Genomic DNA, 12291 nt, shown 5'->3' on the forward strand with positions numbered 1-12291 from the left:
AGAAGCCTGGTATTAAGATAGACATTGATTCTTGCAGCCATTAAAATTGGTTTTTTCTCTGTTACCCTGCATGGCAGCTTTTCTGTGATGGTAACTGGGAGATTTGGACCTTGTGGGAGAGAGAGAGACCAGTGCTAGATTTTTGATACCTGTTAATCAGCTGTGCCATCATCTTAGCTCTCCTCATCTTCTCTGTAGAGATTCTCCTTGTAGTGATAAATGGAACAAAAAGCCAAAACCAGGCTCCCATTTGGAGTGTGTGAAGGGTTCTGTTCAGAAAACTCCAGATCACTTGACTTCACCAGTACTCTTGGATAACAGTCAAATCCACTGCCATCTTTGCCAACCAGTTCCAAATGCCAAATTCAGGCAATATTTCAATCAGTTACATTTCAAAGGACATGAATTTGTATGAAGCTTCTGGAATGCATATTTGTATGTATAAATGATGTACAGAAATAACCCCCCAGCTGGTCTCACCAAAGTAGACAAGAGCACACCTTGGAGTTGGTAGTCAGATGTAACTGAATTATAATCAAGAAGGAATTTTGTTCTACCTCAATCTGCTGAAAATGTACATTACATGCAGCTCTATCTGGTTTTGGAGATGGAACTTCCTCAATGGATTCTTTGAATTTCATGTCTGATGTACACTTCCCTGCTCATGCCCATGTTCCTACAGTATCCAGAAAGTTTAAAGGTATTCAGAAAGTTGAGCTCGTGGTCAGTCTTCATAAGACTGAACTGTACTTGATGAAAATTACTGTTTCTAGTACTGGTAAGTTCTCTGGTTCTACTGGACCTGTTCTTGCACAACAATTCTTAGATCTGCTCAATAGATTCTATCCAACATAGCCAACTATCAGGCTGTGCTTTATATGAAGAAATGACCACTCAGATACCTCATGTCTGAGCAAGGAAGCCTCCAATGATGTTGAAATACCCTAATTACTAATTTGTATCTGATACTTCAAAGCTCATCCTTGCATTTGCCCATTTCCACACGTAGCACATGCTGAAGTTCTTCTGGATTTAAGGACTGCCATAGTTTGCTTAAAGTAAAATATGAGTGGGCAGTCTGGTGAAGAAGAAAGAATGGATACCTATTTCAGAGCCTTAGAGGTGGGGTTTTTTTTTCTTTTTCTGTAAGGTGCATTACCCACACACATTCCAAAATGATCTTTCTATCTCAGGATTTGCAGTCCCAGTTTATTTTTCACCAAAGAGTTATAAAGCATCTGAAGCTGCCTTCCTTGCCACTTGCAGGGACTCTTCAATAGGCATCACATTGTAGAGATCATCCTGGTTATACTTGAGACACAGGTGCACCATGACAGAAATATGATGAGGCAGGGCATCTCAAAGAGAAGATTGCCTCTATAAATTGAGTACTTATTTGGGTTCTTTTATTTTTCTTTGATGCCAATCTGCCAATGGAAATAGAAAACCTTATGCTTTCCTTGCTTTTTTTGTGTAATCATGAGATGATTTTTAAATATAAACTTTCTAGCTAAAATTCTAATTTGGAGCTGTCAGCCAGGACTGTCACATTCGAGCCTGTGACCCATTACTTATCTTGTTAAAAGGGACAACAGCTCAGATTATTCTTTTGGAAACAGACAGTGCCACCAGTTTGTGGTGGTAAACTTGGGTAAGATCAGTTGTACTGCTCTACATTAGGAGCTGACTACAGAGAAACAAGTCCTCCCCTTTCAGAAATTGCATCTGTGGTGGCAGCAGATGTTGCAATCTTTTTACAAGATGATTTATTAGAATCAAGTTTTCACTTTATTTATTTTTCTCTAATGTTTTAACTGCTTTTTGTTTTTAATATAAAACAAAACTACAAAGTAGTATTTATTGTTTATTGTTTGAAGTCAGAATGCACTTCTCAGCAGCAGACAAGCAGGGTGTTATTTGGCTGTTGTTTTTTTTAAAGAAATTTATTCCCTGGTCAGATATTATGCAGATATTTGCATGTTTTAAAATATATTCACAATGTAAGGACTGAGAAGAAAAGCACCCATGTACACAGTTTTAACTTAACCATTGTGATTTTTTGCATTCTACTTTGTGCATCATTTTACCATCTGCATCCTGTTAAGACTGTTCTTTCTGAAACCTCTAGAAATAACTAAAATCTTCTAGCATAGACATACCTACTGTAATATATATATATATCCAATACTATCCATACCAGGTGATAGCCTGCTTCCACAGAATTCAAAGGAACTTAAATGACAGGCATTCATTGGCTCTAAAAGAATGAATCAGGCCCAAACTGATTTTGTTGTTTTAAGGATGTAAGTGTATAAACATGTGTCAGCTAACAATGGATTTATGTATGTGTTTGTACACTGTGTGGAAATCTGTATGGACATATGCATGAAAGTGAATTCAATTTTACCATATAGTTCTGTTTTACATTGCTAAAAAAAACAAACACACATACACCCACCCAACCCACCCCCAAAAAAAAACCACCGAAAAGATCCCCAAGAATTGTTGGAAAGATGAAAGATGAGTTTTCCATCTCTAACTTTAAATCAAACTACCTATTATGTCCGTGTTATTGTTCTGAGGTAATGCTGTGCTATAAAACAGCAATAGAAGAACCTGGTCTGTGTCATGAATAGGTATATTGCTGTCTTTTATATGAGATTTTTAGTGTTAAATGTGTATGTTTTAATAATATATCTCAACTGTTTGAATCATATTTTTTAATGTTTCTTGAATAAGCTTATTTTAGGTGGTTCAGACATCTTGCTTGTATGGGAGAGTTCTGGAGTAAGAGGATATCAACTCTTCATCAGAAATATTTTTATAAAATGACACTTTTTTGCCTTTTAAGATCAAGAAGGATACCCAAGATTTATTTCTAAGTGTCTCACTCATTATGAAAGTTCAGCTTCCTTCTACAAGATGTTGCTTTTATGACACAAAAGTGTGTCATAAAAAATTAACATTTAGTTATAACAAGGAGAAGTTTTTATTTCACTTAACATCTGTAGCAGATGTGAAATATGTAATTATTTTTGTAAAAGACTTCATAACTTTCACGATTCTTTTGTTTGGCACATCTTTCTTCTATTGGGCATTTTAGACAATTGATAAGCATTATTCAGTGGCATATGGTCTGAGTCTGACGTGCTTTGAAAAGAGTACAGGGTACTAATAATGAGGATTCTGTGAAAATGGGAAAACCAGCACAACAGATATGCTTTGAGAAAGTATGGGTTTTTAGCATCTTGAAACAATATATCACACTCAAAGGGACAGAATTGGGCTGCACAATCTGTTAGCTCATTCTTGTCCAATCTGGTCTCCTCCTTTCTTTTGGAGCCAGCATTGTCATCAACTTGCTGAATTATACTCTGACTGGAATGTATTTCAGGCACAGGGTAATGTATCTACTTAAATGGAATCCTATCTTTCTACAAAAGCTTTTTAAGTATAATAAATTTAAAATATAAAAAAAAGTTCTATTAGCTTAAAGTAAATGGTTCAACAGTTTACATATGTGCAGGAACAAAGAAAATTACTACTTACTACATTGAGAAAAATCTAGCTTGTTCAGAGATCAGAATATAAAAGGCAGAATTAAACTTTATTTTTTATAATAAATATTTTGCAACACTACTAGAGTCACAAATTTGTTTTCAAAGGTTTTTTATTAAACGGTGGATTCCTAATCAATCTAATGCTAGGAAAGCACAGGAGGTACTTTTGTTCATCAAAAGATCTGTGAAGGACAGCCCACTGGGCCCAGTCCTGCCTTCAATTAAGTTCCCTGCATCGGTGTTGTATGGGATTTTTAATGTCAGTACCATGTATATTTCCTTGTATTATTTTTAATATTTAGTAAATATGCTAAATATAGTATATTTGATATAGATATAAAACCTATTTTCTTCGCCTTTTTCTGAGCTAGTATTACAGTTGTTTTCAGAAAGGTAAATAGTAATGAAATTATAATGATGCAGAACATTAGATTTGTTTAATAGTCATGATGCTGTGTCTGTCTCTGCTTAATGAACCTATTAATCGTGCCATTATCTCTTATTAGAAATGAATGATATTCTTGAACTATACTGATGTAAGATTGCTATATTTTAAAATAAATAGTCATGAGAATTTTAAGCCTTGGATTGTGCCTATGGTTAAAATAGTTGTGTTTATTACATTGATTTATGTGAAAGTAAGGGGTCAGCTAAAAATGACTAGGATTCCCTGCTGCTAAAATGACAGGATAGTAGTACATGTGCCAGCTCTCCTGCTAAGGGTTCTTTAGTTTTCCTGTGGTAAATTACAGTGCTTTGCAGGTATGACTAACAGCACCACAGGCCACTGCTGTAATACAAGTCAGAGGGGGGAAAAAAAATCACCAGCACTGATTGTAAAAGCAAGAAGAACATCTTTGAATGAATTCCCAGCAGTGTGAATTTAGGATGTCTTATGCTGGCAACTGCATGGCAAAAAGGTTTAGCTCAGGTTTTGTACTGAAAATGTAAAGCTGCATGTGCTGTAGAAGCAGTTAATCACTACAGACTAATCCAAATCAGCTAATTTGATCCTTCTACTCTTCTAGAGGAAAAGGAAGTTTACATTCATTATTTTCCCAGTACTAAATTCTGCTCACGTGAATAATGAAATAAATGTCATTGGAACTGGCTTGTTCCCTTGTATTAAAGGCATAACTACCATAATGTGATGATTCTCTGTGGGGAGGAGAAAAATTAATTTAGCAAGGTATTATCTTTCGTCAATTTTTGAATGCATAAATTGAGTAGAATGTAAATGCATTAATTTTTCTCATTTATTTTTCTGATACTTACCAGGGCTATTTTCTACTTTTTCGTCTCAATTCCCTGTCAAACAAATATGTATGATTATTATTTCTTGAAGTGTTTATGAAACCAAAAGGAGCCTGTTCACTGCCAGTACCACTTCATAAATCCATAGCACAAAAAGCATTAATAGGTTCAAAATTAAATTTAGTAATGTGTGTTGATGATCATAATTGTGAAGAAAACAGTATACAGGTTCTCATGTTATTGAACTATTTTTTTGTCTTAGAAGAGAGAATCTTAAAGATGGGTCATGACTCATGTTGTCTGCACTGCAGTCACATGTCTACGTAGTGACTAGAGAAATCAAAGGTTTGCTGATTTTATCTAGATAGATAAACTTTATCCTTTAACATATCCTCCTTTCATTCAGTTCTTTACTCTCTTCTACTTATCTACTCCTCTTCTTGTTTCTCTTTCCTAAAAAGACTTATCCATCCCCACTTCACTTATCAATTGATTTCTTTTTTCTTTCGACTTTCTTTCCTTTTAGTGTTTATACTCCCTGTCACTCTTCTGTAAGCATCCTTTTCTTTTATACATGGCAGCTCAGTTTATATAATAAACCTTCCATGTCTTTATCATATAGAAAACCCTCAGGAGTCAAGGCCACTGTTTTGTGAGGAAAAAAAAGTTTAGGAGCTTCCATTGACAGATTAAATCGATTGGACCAAAACAAAACTTGAACAATCCTTTTTTAACTGGGTTCTCTTTTACTTCCATCAGTTCTGGTTCTGTTAGTCAATACTACTTCAACAAACAGACTTTTTAAAATGCCTTATAATGTAATCTTCCTGAAAAAATTACTTGATTTACAAAATCTATATTGTTTGTTTGAGGATTTTTGGGTTTTGTTTTTTTTTTTTTAATCCTGAATATGGACTATTATATTTTCTGGGGGGGTTGAACTTTTTAAGGATTTTTTTTTTATAATAATATTGACAAATGTTACTTGTATTTAGATACATGAATAATTTTATTAGCATTAAGGTCTGAGAATTATAAGACCCAGTAAATATTTAGGGAAGTTCTGAACTTTGCAAGTGCAACACCTCAGAATCCCTAAGTGGAAATGGAGATGTAATTGCATTCATGCAGGTATTATATCAGTACTAAGAGATACTCAGACCGAGTTGAGACCGAATATTTATTCCAAATTGTTCAGTTACTCTGTGTAATTTGTTTTGCACTGCTAGTTTTTGTCCAAATTTGGCTATACCTTCTATTTTAACCATAAATTATGCTGTCCATAAGTATGCAATATCATCATGCCACTGCTGGTGGCACCAGGAAACCACTAATAAGAGATTAGGTTTGAAAGTTCCTGGCTATAATTATATTAAAATTACATAAAATAATGTGAAATAAAATAGAAATTTCAGAAAACAGTCTTTGGACATAAAATAGCAGGAGGAACATTGAGGGGTAAAATCACTAAACAAGACTGAAGTTACAAAGCTCTTGTTCATTATTAGTGAGGGACTTTTCACAGAGGTTGTCTTCAGAATTAAAAGAACTTATTTTGAACTTACTTATTGAAAACATAGACAAGAAATATAGCTAAAATGGTAGTAGTCAAAATGGTTCCAAGTAGTCATTGACATGAGATTTGAAAAAAATAGTAATAAAAAATAACTTTTTGTCTGGACTTCTGAAAGTTTTGAAATAAGACACTAATTGTATGTTGAATTTCATTACAGGGTTTGAGTCTGTAAACTATAAACTAAAAAAAAAATTCAAATTAATTTGCATTTCAGCATCTGAATAGCAAAATTTTGATTAATAATTTCAGAATTATCAAACTGGAGAACCGTGTCTGTATTTTCATAGCATTAGAGAGAGGCTAATTTATTTTTCATGGCTGTTACTATGTTATTGGTTTCAGGGATTTGCTGTGTTTTTATACCAGTTCTAATCCCTTTGATACTAGAGGTTGCATTAAACAAACACAGAGCAGAATGCACAGCATTTGCCAGACCTGTCAAGATATTTTCAGTATTTTCATTTCCTTATCTGTGCTACTTAGTGTGTCGATAAAGTCACATAAATTTTGCTTTTTTTTTAGATTAAAACCACACTGTTCAATGTCTGAAGACTTTTTCCCTGTTTTTATTAACAGCACTGAGCAAATTATTGTTTCTATAAAAGAATGTAATAATAACCCGTGAAGTTTAAAATTTCTAAGCAATACACTTTAAAATATGCAACTTATCTTTCTCTTACAGATGAATGACATCATAGCAACAGTTAAAGATTCAAATCTGAAGCTGACACTTGCTTTTGGAATAGGCATGCACCATGCAGGTCTGCATGAAAGAGACAGGAAAACTGTAGAAGAATTGTTTGTGAACTGCAAAATCCAGGTACATTTGCTCTTTGAATCCTGCCGTAATGAGTTTTACATGGAATTTTAAAAGTTAGCTTTTTGTTACATATACCTCATTAATCTCTCCTTCTGTTTTAGGTTCTTATTGCCACAAGCACATTAGCTTGGGGTGTAAATTTTCCAGCTCATTTAGTAATTGTTAAAGGAACAGAATACTATGATGGAAAAACAAGACGTTACGTGGATTATCCCATTACAGGTACTCACATAAATTATGGAAATGCTTATATGCTGAAATTTATTTCCAGCATATGCAAATGATCTGAATTACTTAGTAACTGATCACTGAAAAGACACTAGGAGTGCTGAGGGAATGGTTTCTTTGTTTAACACACGAGAACTCTTAAGATTATATAATAATGTAATGTTTCTGTTTGATGAATCTTTTTCTCTGGCTGAATTCCTTTAATGTGTATCATCCAAAATAGACAATAAACAAAATTGCAAGGACAATAGAAAGGCATATTTAGCTACCTAGTTAATTTTATAAAGGAAAGTTTTCGTGGATAAAATAATTTTTTTCATTTTAAAAATCTTTTTTTACATAGAAACAGTAAACTTAGCCATGGTTTGAAATGCAACAGTTGAATCACACATGAATGAGAACATGTTTACAGATAGTCACTCGAAAGTAAACGAAAAACCCTAAGTAGTCTAGTATCTTCAGTGATATAAGTGATACTTCAAGTAAGTGATACTTCAAAAATAAGCAGCTAAATTAAATATTTGAATTTCTGGCTTGATACACGCTTTTATTGCTTTCTGGCTCCAGTAAACTGCTGGAGCCATAAACTGCTCTGCAGTGTTTTCAACAAGCTTAAGAAAGTGAACCATGGAAGAACTGCATTCAGTGTTCAAGCAGGGAGAATATTTGTCTGGATGGTACTAAGCTTGAAGAATGAGGACAAGCTAAATTTATTCCAGGTTTCCTGTTCTGTTTTCCCTTTCTCTTTTTGCAACAGAAAGTTTATTATTAAATAATAAATAATCCTATCCTATGCCAGAGATTTATATACCTAAGGACAATCTGAATGTTACTTGTAATGTAAGCAGAGAGCTTGCATCTTTTTAACCACACACTGCCTTTTCAGCAAGAGAAGCTCACTAATGAAAAGAAGAGCTCAAACTGAAAATACTACAGGGGTTACTTCTCTAAATAATCCATCATAAAGCTTTATTTAGTGGTTAGTGGTCTGCAGGAAACTTGGGATGAATTTCCAGACAAACTTTCTTGTTCAAAGATTCTGGAATGACCTGGGAGCTTAGCCATGTACCTTTGCATTTTGTGACTGACTTAGGCTGATGTAAACTTAGTTACAAAGAGTTTCTGCAGGGTAGTATCTCGCTCGTCCTGACTGACTGGAGAAATAGTGACAACTGACTTCATTACTCAAAGAGGAAAAATGCTGAGGAAAGAAGTCAGCTGAAGTTTTCAATTCTGTGTTGAATCTGTGGAACAGTCAGAGAGACGTAGGAGAGAAAATAATATATTCAATAGAAATCAGAAGCTTGGTGGGCACTGAAAACTGTTCTAGAAATCTTTTGGACAAGTACTCACAAAAGCTGTAGGGAGTGCTTGTACTTTCACTATTGCCTTTTTTTGAATTCAGGTGACTGACCTTGGGGGTTGTTTAATACTTGACTTTTCAATAAAACCTGGGGGCTGGGGATGGATGGAAGGAATACCACCATCTGTGATGGAAGCATTTAGATCTTGTCTGCACTGCAACAGAAAATGCAGATTCCTTACTTTATGAAGAAACATGTGGTGCTGCTTGCATAGAGCATTTTTATTTTTAACTTTCTAGAGAAAATGAATGCATCTGGAAGTTCTGTGGATAGGTAGTACAGTTTTGCAGCAGCAATAAAATGAAAATGTAATGAGTTTCTTTCTGAAATACTTCCAAAATTGTACAGTACTGTCTTTAATGCTGCCCTCAAGTTATACCTTCACTGTTCCATCATGGTATAACTTGGTTTCTCCCTGCTGAAGTTACCTTTCTGTATCAGAAGGTTCCTTTGGCTCCAAGGAAGCTTCTAAGGGCAGAATGAATCATTCTGAAGTGTTCAGAATTTTTCAAAATAAGTAAAAATGCGTCTTTGAGCGAAGTCAGAAGTTTTGAGGAGGACCTTTTCTCAGTTGCCAGACATTTAGTCAGCCAGTTGGATCATATTTAACATTTCAGGAGTACAGTCCAGTGGCCAAAAGCAGCCAAGCAACTTGTAGTCAATAAAAAAATATTTCATTTGGATAATTACAGAGTGGAAATTGGCAAAAATAATTTCCTGATGCTTTTTGGTAAATCTGTTTCCTGTATGGTATTATGTAGAATCTAATTCACCACTTTAGAATAGCAAGAAGTTGTTTCATCACCCTCCTGTGCACATGCCTACTCAGAAGCATCATTTTCAAACTTGTTCCATTTTATATTTTCATGTCACTCCTAAATTAATCAAAGATCTAAATTGATAAAAACCATTGCTCGCTTTGTAGCTTTTGGATAAGCAAGTGAAAATATGTTACTAAAACCTGTTTATCATCTTTGGGCTGGATTGTCCATCACAGCATGCCATTTTACACATAAGGCTTTTCCTTCCCCAGCTGACCATTTGGCCAAAAGTTTATAGATTCTGAAGCCAAAAAAATTGCATTTCAAAATGCTAGGTACTGCAAGCCACATGTTCTGCAGGGCAGATAAAGCTCATAGAGAATACACAGACCATAAAAAGCTTTAAAACAAAGATGTAAAACTTACTCATGAATTACTTTCCATTGTTTCTTCAAAGCTGGAGACACCAAAAAAGGAAACAGAACTCTCTGTTAAGCAATGCAAAATAATCTATTCAGTGCACTTCTCCGATTATGAGGAGACAGAGACAGCTGATAAGCATGCTTCTCTTGATGCCTGGGTAGCAATTTGAGCAGGTTTTCTATAAACTAGTATTTTCAGTGTTTACAGAAATCTTTAAAATAGTGTTTGCAAGTGATGATGTGTAGAATTGTAAAGGTAAGCTTTAACTGTATCTCCTATATTGTGATCTGAAATCAGAACATATGATATATGAAACCATCTCTACTCCAGTACTAACAACTAATATAGCTTGTCCTGAAGTTTAAGTGGTAAAGATCATAGCTGTCAATAAGTAGAATTTGGCTTTGACTTTCTTTCTCTAAAATACTCAAAACCTAGGAAATCACATATAGCAGAAAAGCTTATACAAGGAACTTGGTGCTGTTAAGTCAAGTACTTGAAAATTAGGAAATAATAGACATTTGCCATTTTATGATTCACGTGTTCACTTACTCATAATCTTTAATTGCATATGATCAAATGAGGGATGTATTCAGAATGGAGGAATAGAGGAAATTTCTGTTAGATTTAAGCTTGGATTCTATTGCAGTGGGCGGTCTTGAAGTACACCAGAAAGAAGTTCATCGTAAATTTATCTGGGATGGGGAAAAGAGTTAAATGTGTCAAACCAATAGGGCATATGAGTCCAAAGAAATCCAGAACTCCTGTATTGTGCATTATACAGACGTAAATGCATTTATTTATACATTCATATTCATGCATTTTACATCCATGTAAATATACATACAATTTGCATTATTGTCTTTTTGGCAGATGTCCTTCAGATGATGGGACGTGCTGGCAGACCCCAGTTTGATGACCAAGGAAAAGCTGTAATTCTAGTTCACGATATTAAGAAAGACTTCTACAAAAAATTCCTTTATGAGCCTTTCCCAGTGGAATCAAGGTAAAGATACAGCAATCAGAAAAGCTGATCAACCTATAAGCAATGCTACAAATGAGGACTAGATAAAAATGAAACACAATCTCCTAAATATTGGGGTCCTTGAGGAAAATAATTAAAAAAAAAAAACCTGTCTATCTTTAGGCAGAACAAACTTTTCTTCCATAAGTTTGGAAGCATTGTTGAGCTCTTTAGTCCATTCCCAGATAATCCTACAAATGCTTCTCTTGCTTCATAGACATTTGAATGAGAGCACAAACTAGTCTTCAAGACCAGTGTTTAGGACAAGTATCCATGATCCTCAGACCCCTCTCTGAAATTCTGTGACAAATCCTTACTTCTTAATTCCCGTCCTCTATCTGTAGCCAGGAAATGTGTAGGAGCTTTGGAATGCTATCAACCTGTGAACTGTAGTTGAAATGGGCTAGTGTATTTGAAGGTTAATTTCTGTGATGCACAGACAGACATATAATTTTTCCAAACAAAAAATGTGGAGACAAGGACTTAATTTCCTTAGAAAACCACATGGCTCTTTTTTCTAACAAATACATTTCACTTATCACAAAAAGCTAGGAGCTGAACTTCTTCAAAATAATAAATCAATATTCTATCAAAATTTATTATTATTTGATCAATAGTCAAACAAAAGAGCAGTGTGATTAAAATGTTGATGTGTCCAGACTATATGGCACTGGCATAAACTATGAAATCTCTCAATTCTTTGGTTGTTAAGTAGTGTTTTAAGTAAAGAAATGTTATCTTTAATATAACAGAAGGAATCATGCCTTGTTTCTGTTTGGAATACTGTAAATATTCAGTGTTTGTAGTAGCTCATTCTGTGTGTATATATTTCCTTTGTAGTTTGATGCATTCCATCTTTTTCTCTAAAGAAAGACTATTCAATAGATTTTCAGATGAAGATTCATTGATTAATAGCCATCCCTTTAAGTTCTATGTAAGTTGTGATCCAGTTAACCTACAGCTGTCTCGGTCTCTTTTATGATAAAGTAGTTGTAGTAAGAGACTTCATAGCTTCAAAGAGAAACTGTTTGGGAGTTCCTAAAGGGATTTTAGTTTTAGAATGCTTTCCCCATCTCTGTCACCAAAAAGCAGATTTATCAGCTTTGTATGCGATTTACAATTTGTAAAGTTAAAAATTGTATTTTTTTTAATTGACATTTTTCCTAAAAGCCATTGTGTTTTAATTGTAAGAGTTAAGTATGCAACTCGTATGACACCTCTTGTGCTCTCACTGATATGAAATATATCACATGAGAAGTGACAGAGAAAGCACTCTTTATT

General features: G+C 34.3%; 1 protein-coding gene across 1 annotated transcript in view; it reads left to right on the forward strand.

Moving 5' to 3' along the window:
• Window positions 1-12291, forward strand: part of ASCC3 (activating signal cointegrator 1 complex subunit 3) — a 249751-nt gene that overhangs the window by 186420 nt on the left and 51040 nt on the right. The window contains exons 31-33 of the mRNA XM_030448254.1: window positions 7073-7210; window positions 7312-7432; window positions 10860-10992. Coding sequence (XP_030304114.1) covers window positions 7073-7210; window positions 7312-7432; window positions 10860-10992 — 392 coding nt within the window. The remainder of the gene's footprint in view (window positions 1-7072; window positions 7211-7311; window positions 7433-10859; window positions 10993-12291) is intronic.

Source organism: Calypte anna, chromosome 3 (assembly GCF_003957555.1).
Source record: "Calypte anna isolate BGI_N300 chromosome 3, bCalAnn1_v1.p, whole genome shotgun sequence".
Lineage (NCBI taxonomy): Eukaryota > Metazoa > Chordata > Aves > Apodiformes > Trochilidae > Calypte > Calypte anna.